Source organism: Ascaphus truei, chromosome 9 (assembly GCF_040206685.1).
Source record: "Ascaphus truei isolate aAscTru1 chromosome 9, aAscTru1.hap1, whole genome shotgun sequence".
Taxonomy (NCBI): domain Eukaryota; kingdom Metazoa; phylum Chordata; class Amphibia; order Anura; family Ascaphidae; genus Ascaphus; species Ascaphus truei.
Window position 1 is genome coordinate 56,358,858 of NC_134491.1, and position 14,280 is coordinate 56,373,137.

The 14,280-nt window shown below is 40.2% G+C and overlaps 1 protein-coding gene across 11 annotated transcripts in view; it reads right to left on the reverse strand.

Annotated features, from left to right (window-relative positions):
• Positions 1-2,473: 2,473 nt before the first annotated feature.
• The window catches only part of MARK3 (microtubule affinity regulating kinase 3), a 49,973-nt gene continuing 38,166 nt past the window's right edge, over positions 2,474-14,280 (reverse strand). The window contains exons 15-19 of one of the 11 annotated variants that reach the window (XM_075614994.1): positions 13,344-13,493; positions 12,387-12,644; positions 7,183-7,209; positions 4,085-4,129; positions 2,474-3,505 (exon numbers count right to left, since the gene is read on the reverse strand). In XM_075614994.1, the coding sequence (XP_075471109.1) occupies positions 3,160-3,505; positions 4,085-4,129; positions 7,183-7,209; positions 12,387-12,644; positions 13,344-13,493 (826 nt within the window). In that variant the 3' untranslated portion in view covers positions 2,474-3,159. Of the gene's footprint in view, positions 3,506-3,740; positions 3,857-4,084; positions 4,130-7,182; positions 7,210-12,386; positions 12,645-13,343; positions 13,494-14,280 lie in introns of all 11 variants that reach the window. The other 10 variants (XR_012803937.1, XM_075614995.1, XM_075614996.1 and 7 more) reach the window with 10 other exon arrangements.

Here is a 14,280-nt window from a genome sequence, read left to right on the forward strand (position 1 = left end):
ACACACACGCAGGCAGTCACACACACGCACGCAGGCAGGCACACACACACACACACACACACACACACAGACAGAGGCAGGCACTCACGCACTCAGGCACACACATACACAGATAGGCACTCAGACACACACACAGACAGAGGCAGGCACTCCACACTCCTCCCCGCTCCCCGAAGCCTCTCCTCCTCCGGAAGCCTCCCCTCCTCATTGGCTCACAGCCACACCACGTGACGCGTCAACGCTAGGGATTACAATTCTCTTGTATCCCGTAGCGGCTGACGCGCCACAGCGTGTAGTGAGCTGTGCAGGCAGGGGGGACCGGAACCTGCTAGGTAGGATTCCCCTGCTGGTGGGGAAAGCCCGTGCAGCCGGGCGCACCGGGTCCCAGGCCCAACTCAGAAGAACAGGCAGCAGAGGCTGGGGGCGGAACTGAGGCAGAGAGCTGCAGAGCTCTGCCCGCCCCTGCTCTCCGTGACATCAGGGTGAGGAGTTACGATGTGCTGCGGTGGGAAGGTATGCCGTGTGCATTTGTGTCAATTTGCTGTTGTCGCCGAGTCCCCTCTTACCTCTGGTGCGGGGAGGCTGCAGGCTGATCGTAGCGCCAGACCTGGTATGCAGGGGGCCACCATTTTGTGCTCGTGCATGCGCAGTGAACCACGGGCGTCGCATGCAGTCAGGAGTTGTGCAGCTATCTTAGGTGGCTCCGCAAGAGCCGCGCGGGACAACAAGTCCCAGGCTCCTTTAGGGTAGGACCCACATGGGGCATTCTAGCCAATTGAGGATTCTCTAGAAGGCAGGGTTAGCGGTTTGACGTGGAAACGGACCGCGCGTCAGTCCAGCAAAAGGAGGCAACGGATCAGGTAGTGTCCAGGGAGTAGTGATTGTCTGGACTAGGCCTAGTATTGCCCCTCTAGCTTGTGTATTAGAGGGAAGGCCCCAGATAGGGACGCTTCCCACTAGTACCCAGTGATACTATACTACCAGTGACTGGACAGCTGCGCGGTGCCCTGTGGCCTGGGCCCTATAGACATTGTGCGAGACCCTCCAACTGGAGCTCGCACTTCACATGGCGAATCTGACGCGTAAGGAGTGAGGTGATTATTGTGGGACTAGAATGATCCTCTATTTCATCAGCGACACCTGGGTACAGGAGTGCCCAGGCAGATATCCTAAGTGCACCAACAGTTCATAACACTTTGGGGTAGCGCTACCTCACTCTGGGAGGGGACTGTTCTGGGGGCACCAGGTGTTTACCTCAGTACTTTGGGTGACACACCGGGGTGTTGTGTATTATATTGTGGGTATGTTATTGTTATACGTGTACAGTAAAGTTACCAGCAATAAAGTATATTATACCAGGTTGTATAGTAATTATTGTTTCCTATGAGGAGTCATCCCACTTACGCTGGGATCCTCATAGGTGGAGGCACTGCACCATGAGATAGCACACCCCAGGCTCCCCAGAAGCAGAGGCTTTGGCCTTCTGTGAGCCTCACAGGTAACAGCAGCACGCGAAGTCGCCCGCGTAGTTCCCATAGGCAAAGTGGGCTACACTGTATTTGTGTCAGTTTGTTGTGTGTCCATTTGCTGTGTGCTTGTGTGTAAAGGTTTCAGTTACAGCTTGCTGTCAGTGTGCTATTTGTGATACTGTGTGCGCCTCAGTGTCTGTCAGTGTGCCGTGAGTCTCAGTGCAAGCAATTGAGGTAACACGTGAATCTTTATATTAGATTTTTTTTTTTTAAATAGTGTCATTCTTTACACCGTTGTTTATAGTTAGCTGTATTAAAAGAAGTTACTGTGCAGTATTCTGTACACCAGTGTTTTTCAACTGGGTGTGTGTGGTTATTGTAGTATAGGTGGTTATTCAAATTTGTGTATTGGAGGGGGGGGGACTGTATTGTAGGGGGAATTGTATGTGTGGGGGAAAGTGTGTGTGTGTGTGGCCAGGGGGTGGAGGGGGAAATGAATGTGGAGGGGAGGATTGAGTGTGGAAAGAGGGGGAGGGGGGGTTACTGAGAGATAGCCGAGGAAGGAGGGGGGGGGGGGGGGAGTGTGAGGAAAAAGGGGGTAGTATCGAAGGGGGTGTAAGAAATACATGATGAGATAGGGGTGAATAGAGTGAAGAGGTGTAAAAGAAAGGGGGGCTCGCAGGGCCACCAACACGTGTGTGTGTGTGTGTGGGGTCTACAGAATATGTTCACTCCTAATAGGGCCCGAGTTTTTTTTGCCTGGGGGCCCACACGTCTGGCTACGCCACTGTCCCTCCCCCCACACAGCTCCCCCCCTCTGAGCTACCTGTGCTGAAGCAGGGATACCCTGAAAACCTGTTGTGGAGGCTTTTGGACTGGAGTTGAGCACCCCTGCCTTAATACAGAGGATAAAGGATATCTGATACCACGAGCAACACTGAATAAGCCTTTAAACAGAAATAACTGCATGCAGGCCGAGAAAATAATGAGACTTGTATTGTAGGTTTCTTTAGCAGGGACACATTTTAATTGCTGGCCAGCTCAATCCTACCATGTCAGATCACATTTCTCACACTTTTCACTAGATTTATTTTTTCTCAAGTATGACAAAAAATACTCAAGTCAGAACAGAACATGTGAAATGAATGCATACTTACAAATGCCAAAGATTCTTGTAACTCAAAAACGTATGAAAAACAAAAAACAAAAACGCTGTTTTGATTTAAAAACAAAAAAACAAAAAAGGTAAGCAGGTGTAAAACAAAAACGGGGTTCGCGGAGTTAAACATGGTCTAAAACAGCCATTTTCTACCATAATACTTTGTGATCAACGCAAACCGACATTCATACTTGCACACGCATACAGGATGTATATCGATAAGGAAATATATTATGTGGATAACATAGCAATGCCATGGACAGAGCACAGAAAAAGCAGGAGTAAATAATTTACATGGTAGGCAACTTTAATTCTGTAGTGCACTTATATATATAATAATAATAAAAAAAAGGAAAAAGTCCAACTCCCCCCCTCCCATCTCAGCAGCTTGTTCCATTTCCATATTTGCAATATCATAATTCAGGAGATGCAGGAATTATTGCCTAGATATATTCTATACATTACAACCAGTGTTCTCGAAAAAACACCTTCGATTTGCTACGTAATTTACAACTTGATTACTTTCCTATTTTACAGCTTTAACTCGTTGGCAATTTTGGAAGCAATGTTTTTGAAAGCTATGGATGTCCCAGATATCCGCTTGAAGCGCACTCCGTTCAGAGACAGTCTTGGCAATTTGCACACTTCCATCTCCCACTGGACGAGGTTTTCGGCGTGCCCATCTCCATGGACACAGAAGAGCAAGAAACGCTCCCGCTGCTCATAGTCACAATTGTTGGCATCCAGCACTTTGCGGATCTCGCGCATCATGTCGTTGGGATCCATGGAACTGGTGGTTTTCATGCTCCAAGTGAAACGCAGCGCCCGTGGCTTCGATTCTTTGTTTTCATCTTTTTGGTCCCCTGACACATTACGACTAAAAGAAAAGAGAAGTTACTCTTTTTTTAAAATAAGAAATCAGTCATTTCAGCTGTGGTTCTAAGACATTCGATCATGGGAACTATAGATAGTGTTGAATTTTACATTGCTTTAAAGGCCACTCTTCCCTTTCAACCCACGCATGCGTGTAAGCTCCCCTGCTACATTCTGAAAATCCTCACACTCCTATTTCGCTACTTTGCCTGCAAGCTCGTCATGCGAGGAATTCTTACCTCATTGATTTCTTTTACATTTAACTGCATTTCATCTACAAGCCTGCATACTTCACTTTACCTAGATTTACTTTAGATATGTATACTGTAATCTAGAGATCCATTAATGGTCAGCTCTAAAAAATGACAGAAAAAAAACATTTAAAAAAAAAAACCCCACAAGTAATTTACATGCTGGCATTGACAAAACAAGGATTACTGATCTCTCAATCCTATTATGCTAGTTAATGAAACTGTATGGCAAAAATCCAAATATCAATTACTTTATTGGCATGCATGCAAAATAGGACTACATTCAAATATACATTTTGTGTTATATTTTTAAAAAGGATGTTCACCCTCACCTTGAACCCTCATATCTCCCGTTTCTTTCAGATTCACTTGGGAGCCTCATTGAACAGAATGCAAAAGCAAAAGGCAAGCAGAAGAGAGAAGAGAAATCTTACACTAATGCAGCTACTTATAGCAACATGACAACTGATAAATCTGTTTATTATTCATATAGTGTTACATTTACTTCTAATGACCCATCGCATCAGTATGTGGGATTTAAATAAATGCTACATAAAGCAGTGCGATTATGCGCAACCTCTATCTTTCAGGCACTATTACAGGGCACCCTATTTTACTGAATAAAATACGACCATTAAAGTAATTTGCGTCTTATTTTAATATTTGATTTAACAAGAGATTGTAGCAAATAACATTAATAAGAGTCTCTCCTGTGACATTTTAGTGTGGATTCTATATGTACGAAAGCTTAATATTAAAGATAAGGAAAGGAGAGTGGGAGACAAATCTCAATCCTCTTTAGGGGAGTCGCAAAAAATGCAATTCCCCAAAAACCAAAACAATGGGGGGGGGGGGGGACAGAGAAAGGGGATGGGAAATAATGAAGAAAAAGGGGGGAGGAAATGGGAAACGCCATAAAACGAGGTTTGGAAGAGCAGACGCCGGGGATGATTAAGGCCCAGCTTGGCCCTCTCGAACCAACTGCCCTAACGTCAATAATTTCGTGTTTTGCGACTTCCCTAGGAAGGATTAAGAATGAAAACACACACACACACACTTTAATATTGAGCTCTGACATTTTAGGGCCGATTCCAGATATGTACTCGACAGGGCAGACTCAATATTTACTATTGTTTGCTATTATCTTTTAGATTTTCAAACAATGATCTTATTTTGATTTTTTATTTAATAAATGATCTTTTCTTAATTCAGTAAGGTAGGTGTGCTACAGATTCCTTGGATGATTACAGTTGGTTTTTAAAGCAACCCAGAGTATTTACACTGCACCATTTCACTGCGCATTGCAATGACCAAATATTTTTTTTTTTTGCTACTGAAGTTAGCCTTCAACCCCCCTCACGTACAGGCAGGGCCCGCTAGCATTACATGCATAAAAATCCTTGGGAACAAGTAGAAGTTCAATTTTTTTTTAATTCATTAACCTCAATTACATTTCTTTTTTACATCTACAGTACACAGTAAATTTGTTGTAAATACTGCATGTTCAGAAGATAATATATTTAAATGTCTACATCTTGAGGTGGATGCATCCCAGTGTGTGCGTGCCAATTTTACAGTGGTTTTCTGCTGTATTTAGGACTTAACCAATGTCAATTTTATTGTTGGTCACAAGATCATGTTATGCAGAAACGGAAAACGATACATTTAATTTTGAGTCCGTTAACCATGACATTTTAGAATGGCTACCTTTATCCATAAACATATTAAATCAAAATGTATATTTAAAAGATTTACGTCGGCATGGAAGTGTACTGCTGTTAAATTATTCTAAAGTAAGTTCTTATTGATTGGAAAACAGAACAGATTTGCACACAATAGGAGACAATTATTGTGACATTTTATTTATGGTGGTATTGGTGGGGGTGTATGTGGCACAGTGGCACTGCCAACAGGTGGTGACAACCACTGTGTTTCTACTAACTGCAAATCTATTCAGGCATCAAATTCCTTCCCTATCATTTTTAAAAGTGATTTAATAAATTAAGATATATCTGTGTGGGTTTGGCCGTTTTGCAATGAAAAATCCACAGAATAACCCCAAAATATACCGCTTTGGTTGGGAGCCGACACCTGAGCCAAGAATGTATTCTGCAAATATGACATCAGAGGTCACGGAGGAGTTGCAAAGCAAGTCATACCCACATTTAGGAGTCAATGGACAAAACATGTTTTTACATCACTTTCTCGGAAAACAAAAACTACTGCAAAAATGTCACAAATTATTTGTATGGATAAACAAGAAAGCGAGCTCTACATTTGTATGATATTCTGAATAGAACTGCACTCACAAGTAATCACCCGAGGGCCCAGAAAATATGGCTTTGGTATTGCAAAAGAATCGGGTCAGCTGGATAGGTTTCCCCAAATTTGTATAGAACGGTGAATATCACTTTCTGCTGCAGGAATGGGCTTACTCAAAAAATTGCAGCAGCTGTAGGACAAGCACATAACCTTACTACCTATATAGGTTATACCTATCCGTGTACACCGTTACAAAACTCATTTTATCCACATCCATTCAGGGTAGGATTAACTGCTGATTCAACAGCAAGAAAAGCTACAAGTATTTCACATTCAAGGTTTGTAATCTGTAATCAATTCTATTAATCCTTAGATCTCGCTCCCAGGAAAACAGGACTGGAATATGGAATTTGAGATGAGGAAATGTAATCTCATGGTTCACAAAGATTTCGAGGTGTGCTAATTCAAATGTGCTCAACGCCGGTCTTGAAGACCCACCCCCAACAGGGATATCCTTAGAACCCGACCTGTTGGGGTCTTGAGGACTGCGGTCGAGCATCCCCGTGCTAAACATTTTGCAATCTATAGACTGTAATATGAAAGAAACACTTTCATGGGGGTCTACGTGCTTGGGTTTGAGTGATTGTATCCAATTTCTCAGCTCATATTTATATTTGGTCCATCCCAGTGCAATAATGTGTTTTCCTTTCTTTTCATATGGTATTAAAACAAATTGGTTAACACATGTATCACCAACATTTAGATTCTCTTTCAAGAGCTGAAAAGTAAGATAAAATTGGGCAAATTAGAGTGAGGTTAGTACTTAACCTCAAAATGAGGCGTCACAAATTAGTAACAATTGGAAAAACATGTACTTACCTTTGGAAAAATGAACTTAAAATTCGTTATAAATGACCAAACACCGCAAATCTGCCATAAGCATGCCAAGTGTAGATTAGTAAATATGAAAAATGAAATTTTATGATGCATATGACTGCAGTGCATGCTTAGCGAATTACTTAAGTGCCATTATGCATTAAATAGTAGAGAAGGAATTTGCCCTGTTTTCATCCAAACATTTAGTTCTCAGCAGAAAGTTTAGTATTCAGAAAACCAGAACCAGAAAGATAAGTTCAAAAGTAAAATGCATATGCAGCTTTAATCCTACCTTTTTATAAATCTGAATGACATGTTTCTATAAAAAAAAAAAAAAAAAAAAAAACTGAGTAAAAAAATATGTAAAGTATGCAAACTTATTAATAAAAAACAAAAAGGTAAAAAAATAACCTCAGTCCTGTGCATTCAAACACATTTGTAACAGACAAGCCCAGAATTATTCACCATGCATACTTCATTGGACTCATTTCATTCTCGATACAGTTTGCAAAGTTTGAGATGTATCTGTTTTAATAGACATCAGAAAAGTTAAATAAAAATTGTAATGGAAACCGGATAGCAAAAATATACAGCCAACTTTAACACACACGCAGACACACGCCAGACACACACCAGACACACACAAAATAAAAGCTCAAATACCTATGCATTGTAAACATGGCTAAAGACTTGAGATGTTAAACAAGCAAAAAGATGAAGCTTTTTGTATTATATTTTAAAATACACAGAAGCTGCAAGACGAGATCCACTGAATAAAAAAATCCAACAAACACCCCCCGTTAAACTGTATATATTTATATATATTAAAAAAAAAAATTCTTACATGCATTATACACAAGTAATATTCTGGCTATCGCTCGTTATAATGCACAGAAATTGCCCAATGGGAGCAAGAGTGAAATATTTCATTTTTTTTTAACAGAGCACTGCTAAAAAAAATAATTTGGAACCCAATGAAACAATTCTGCTGGGTCAATTCCAAGAATATTCCAACCCCTTTTTATATGCGTGTATGTCGAATACTATAAGCACATTTAAAATTGCACATGTACAGAGCAATCATGTTATAGTCTGACACTACCCATACACAATGTACACATTTCAATATTTAGTTTTAATGGGAGGCAATACAAGCATCGGTTAAAGTAGCTTTTTTACTCGTGAGATGGTTAGATAGCCTTTTTATAAAAAGCATGTCAACTCAGACTTCTACACTTCCACATATATTCTATGCTCCAATAACTGGTCCATTACAAGATAAGCCAAATCTAGTGAGTGTACGAACACAGCAGTGGAGCAGGAAACCTCCAAATGACATCAAAATCCACGAGTGGGAAGAGATATCATGAAAAGGCACATTCACATCTGTCCTCACACAGGTAATAAAATCGCATTTTTCCGATACTCTTTATCAAATAGCCAACTTCCAACCCTTATTGTGGCTAAGTGCATAGTTAGTGAGCGGTTAATAAACCAGATGTTAGTTGGAGGTGCAACCTACAGTAAACTAAATTCTAAATAAACAATTTAAGCTGCAGCTGCGTGAACGGTAATATCTTTATGGGAGTGAGCCCTATAGGGTTCTGTTAACTTGTTTATAACGCCCCTATAACTTCTGCCGCTGGAATAAAAAAAAAAAAAATGAACCCACTCCATGAACATCGCATTTGTCATTTGCTAATTTTGCTCTGGCCCTCCCCACGTATTCCGATGCAGAGTATCATGTGAAAGAAGTCATTGTGCCTTCTGTGCTGTCGTATAGGTGCACATAAATGTGAAAAACTTGGCACATCAGGGCTCGAAATGTTTTACCTACCTGCACCGGTCCACTGCTGGAGACCAATCGTCCACAGTAGGGGCCGGCACAGGGAAGACCACAGCTACTGAAGAGCCGATCCAGAAGCATTGTGGTCAATCGCCTCTCTGCTTTTAGAGGGCATGCCCCACAATGCCCGTGTATAGTGCTATAACATGGCATTTAGGGGAGCGACTTTGGTAAAGTTCAGAAGCGGTTCTGCAGTAGCAGGTCACCGGCAGTTTTCCATTCGTCCCAGGAGAGTAGGTTTTTTCGAGCCCTGTAGATGTTGGTGACAAATTGCATTTTGTATTTAAATCTGTATGTGGAGTCGGTAAACTGGACAGAAAATTGCAAGAAGGAACATGCAACTTTCAAACTACCGCAAAGATATATAGAAAGGAGGTAGCAACCCATTATTTTCTGTTCATTAGATCTCTCTAGGTTTCTAGATCAATCAAAAAAGGTCTGAAGCAGCATTTTCACTAGAGATATGAGGTATAAGTTCTCTAATAGACATCTCTCCTTTTTACGATTTCCTTTATGGTTCGATGCAGGGTTTTATAGGTTCTCAATATTAGGAAAATAAGAAATTTGACTCCAGATGAAAATGACAGAAAACAGAAACGTTGGGCTACCAATTTCACTAAGAGGGCACGCAACACAGAGGAGAAAAACCTTGCTGGAATATGTCCATGTGAAATTATATAAACCAGCCCTAAGGAAATTAAAATGTTAATCCTTTTAAACACTGCAAATATGTCACTTGAAAACATTGAACTTGGTTGATCAGATAATGAAGGAAGAAAAAAAAAAAATAGGATGCTTCATAAAAACATTAAAAAGGATTTTTTTTATAAAAGGACTGAATAAACATTAAAGGTTTAAAACTAATTTTGTAGTACTCATAAAATTAGCATAGTAACATTAACATTTCAATTTTATTTAAACTAAGTATTGCACACAAACAGAATATTTCTGAACAGTTTTATTAATTTCTCAGTTACAAGCAAGTTAGGATGAAAGCTAGGTAAATAACTTCAGTAAGTCATAATTTACAAACATCTTCAGTCAAGATTGTTAACTATACCTCTGTGGCAACAGGATTAAAGCTTCCTGATGCTTCAACCTCTGGACCGGCCAGATGAGGACATCTTTCTGGTGAAAGGGTCTCGAGTTGGATTTAGGACAAACCTTAGAATTACTGATTTGGCCCTGAGAAGTTTTTCTGTTTGTTCAAACAGTTTTCATTTAAGCAGTGGGTACAATGCATAACATTTATTACTGTATCACTATTAACAGATTGGTGTAAACTACTTAAATTGTTGTGACACATTGCAATTAACAGTACAAATACATTTAATCCAAAAGTCCAAAACACTCCTAAAACTGGTTCAAATATTAGGCGATTCACTTTTTTCTTTTTAATGACTGAAAGGGAAACTGGTCAGATACGGTCAACTGAACATTAAGGCAGTTTTAATACTTTAAATGTATCTGTACATACATCAAAAATTAAACACCATAATAAAAAGTACATTAGAGTATTGTTTAGCTGCTGGAAGGACCAGCAACATCTTGATAACCAGTCTACAAGTCACTAGGGTTCAGAGAGAAGTGAAAATAGGACAGATATCTCCATACTCATTAAATACTACTTGTCAAAGCTCATCTATGTCATCTTTTACGGCTTCTAAAATATGTTCGAGACCTGAAACTTTGTCTGGCATTTTAGTTAAAAAAATGATGTTCCTGGTTATCTGTTTGACTGGGTTATTTATTTTTACATGGTACAGGGGGACACATTTTACAATCTGTGTGCTTTATATTCTGACCTACAACCTTGTTATTTAGTAAGGGGCATGACCGCATTTTCAAATTATCACAAAACAGTTCAATAAACTTTAATTATTCGGTGTACAATACCAACTTGCACATAAAGAAGCTAAACAAGCAGTTGTCAATCTTGGAGGTAGATTCACGGTTATGAAAAAAAATAAAAGGTTTTATTTAATTTTTCCACCACTGCCCAAATACTGGTTACAGAAACTCAAATGCCCAAAAGCTGAATGCAACTACTCAAAATATTCATGATTAAGGAGTGAAAGTTAGCTATGAAACAAGACATATGCTTTGATGCATCGTGATCATAATGTCAAAGACAATGTCCTTTTTAATCTATAAAACCTTTATTCTACAAGCAAGAACTGTACGATGATACATTACACCACCAGATACTTTACACTCAGTCGAAGACTGAGCCACTGATTGAGCCACTGGTGCTGAAGCAGGGATATCCTTAAAACCTGACCTGTTGGTGGTTCTTGAGGACTGGTTGGCCACTCCTGCTTTACACTGACAATATGGCTCAGTTGGCAGTTCTCTCTTCGGGCCAAGAATGGAAGGCAACAAAAGGCATTTGGTCCAGTATTGCACTAATTTACAAACTAACTTCACTACAAAACGTTTTAACAAGCAGTAAATACAGCAACTCACTTGGTAGGGACTGGATGTGCTTATATGTTCAAGCGACACAGGCGTCACTTCAAACAACTGCTTCATCCGGTCTCCTCTCCCCTCCCCCATTATAATTAAGGCATCCCTTGGATTCTTGATTGGTTGTAGGTTTTGATAAGTTTTAGGGGATACACATTACAGTTCGTCACACATGAAATTTAAGTGTGTGGCGCTTTCAAAATCTCATAGGATTCTCTGGCAAAAAAATAAATACATTTAAATCACAGCACTGTGATTGCCGCTGCAACCTTAATAGCAGCACCCTTACAATTCCTCGTTCCTGTGCAGAGTTATTGAATGAGGGCTACTATGTCTGTACAATAACAGCCTCCAACATACAGGAAATAAAATGTCAACTTCCTTCTACCTAGGCAACTCAGACCCATGTATCATGAAGGCATCTATGGTTATCATAGGGAAAGGGATATGATATAGATATTTATATAGATATATATCTATAGCTATATCTATATATCTACCCATAAGACTGGGCATTGTGCCAATTATGGAACTCCCATGAGATTTTAAAAACCATCAGTAGATTAGAAACGTAAAAGAAATCCATCAATGGAATAGCCAGAATTAACGAGGCAATACAAAGACTTGCCTAACTCAAATCTGGGTGTTAAAGGGGTGATACGGTTAATTCAACTGTAGTGTATTCCGGTTGCATAATGTACAGACATTGTACATGATGCCAGGGAAGTGCTCCCATATATTGGGTGAATACAAACTAGTCTGTTTCAAGGTCACACTGTATACTATGCGCTCTTCAGCATCACATACCGCACCCTAAAGAATACAATCGAATTATATTGTTAGAAAAAGAGAGGTACGGGTTTATACCATTTAGGTTTTTCAAAAGGTTTTGGTAGATACATTCACTCACTCGAGTGTAAACAGATCTTTGCAGTTTAGATTTTGAAATCTCTCATATACTGCGAAAAGATCCCTTAGAATAGAACAAAAAGTTTATACACAAAAGTTACAAAAAAAAGAGCTCAGAACAAACGTGACCTTATAAATATGGCACGAAATTTACATAGTTACAAAGAATACAATAATAAAAAAATTCACAAATCAGTGACGTGAGCGGTGTAATTTTTGGGAGTGGAGGCAAGCAGCGAGTGACTGGTGAAAAATCCTGACGGATCAAAACTTACCTTCTAGTTAATTTTGAAGTTAATTTACTAAAAAGGTTAGTGGAGCCTCTACTTCGAGTCTGTGACAGAGGCGTGGCTTCGTGGGATAAACTTGGGGAGGCTGGTGGTCCATTGTAAGTAGCCGTACGCCGCTCCCTGAGCTGGCCATGGAAAGTGCTTCGGCCGGGTGTTCCTCTTGGGAAGCGCATGCGATCTGGAGTAGTGGTGCTTGTAATGCTGTGGGTCGAAGACACTGAAGTCCTTTGATCGGGGATTGTGCTGCGACAGGACAAACACACTTGAAATTATCTATGTGTACCGTTAATACAATGACATTTGTTAAGGGTCTGAGCACTCACATTTGTAAATAAGGAATATAGGAGATGAACAGTGGCTATTAATTTAGTGCTGAAAGAGGTAAACATTTAAAGAGAACAGACAAAAAAATTGTCATTTGATGTAAATAAGCGGAAAGCATCTAACGCTCAATACTCACTGAAATGTGAACTACAAATGTTATGCTCACCACTGGCCACGTGTCATATGCTGGGATACAATCCTATATGCAGCGCATAAAACACTACTGAATACACTGGAGACTGACATGTTCTGCAACATTAAAATGTGTTATGTTTATATTGCAACCTGTGGCAATGACTGTGGCTTCAAGCAGATAAAAATCACCAGATTTGCGGGCGCAGACTGGGAATAAAAAGACTGGGAACGCCTACCAACAGAAAAGTCAGCTAGAAATAATCGTAGACTTGGTAAAAAATTCTTTCCCTTTTTAGATGTTCTTCCACAAACATTAATACTATGAAGGACACACATTTGAAACACTTTTGGTTACAAGAAGAAAATGGAAACATGGACCCAGTGTGCAATACAACATAAGACTTGTATTGCAACTGGGCACAGCACGACACTGATGGGCAGTGGGGTACAAGTTAGTTCCACAGTAGTTTCAGGTTCTCTTACGCGGGACCGAAGTGATCTGCTTCACTGGCTGGTAACATCTCAGAGTGCCTGGAGGCTGACATGGACATCGGATGCCGCAGCCGAGCAAAGATGGAAGATATGGCACAAACTGACGCAGGACTAGTTGCGTAAGCGAAAATTCCTGTCAGGCTGTGGCGGGAGGGGGTGGGGAATAGGTTCGGGCAGACAGAACAGTATAATGGACCAATAACATAGGCGCAAATTATAATAGCGCAGCAAATTTTTCAGAAACCAAAAACACACTATTGCCATTCAGAATTAAACAAAAGCTAAAATACTGGCTCCAATACCCGAAAACAAACCCCTCTCACGTTTACTCTGCTCCATGTCTTCTTTATGAATTAATAAAGCCATGCAAACGTCTTTCCGGTTTTCTGTCTATATTTATGCAGATAATACTCACTAGATTGTTCTAACAAACCAGACTGCTTCTGGGTATGATTAAAAATAAATGCAGATTTAAGAAGCGAGCTTCCCTGACTGAAATGTTGAGTTTTTATTAAATAAAACTGAAAACTTGTGTTATCTGTTGAAAGCCCTGAACAACATGTGTGGCTGCCGGCTCTAACTCCGCAGCATCACTGTGCAGTGTCAATTAACATTATGCTAATTTCCGGGTTCAGCAGAATGTCACATTTGGACCCGTTACATAATGTGCTGTATGGAAAATGACTTGTGCAGAAAACTAGAGGTTGACACGAAGTGGGAAGATGCCACTGCTTATCCAATCAAATCTCAAACGTGCACACTAAGCATAAAGTCTGCGGCATTAATGCTTAAATAAACATATTAGCTACTGGCTAAGCAAGCAAGGCATTCACAGACGTTTCTCCCCCCATCAGTGAATAGGTTACATTTCTGAATAAGGTATATTAAATTGAAGCATAAAGTCCCAAACAATTGGCCCCAAAAAGGA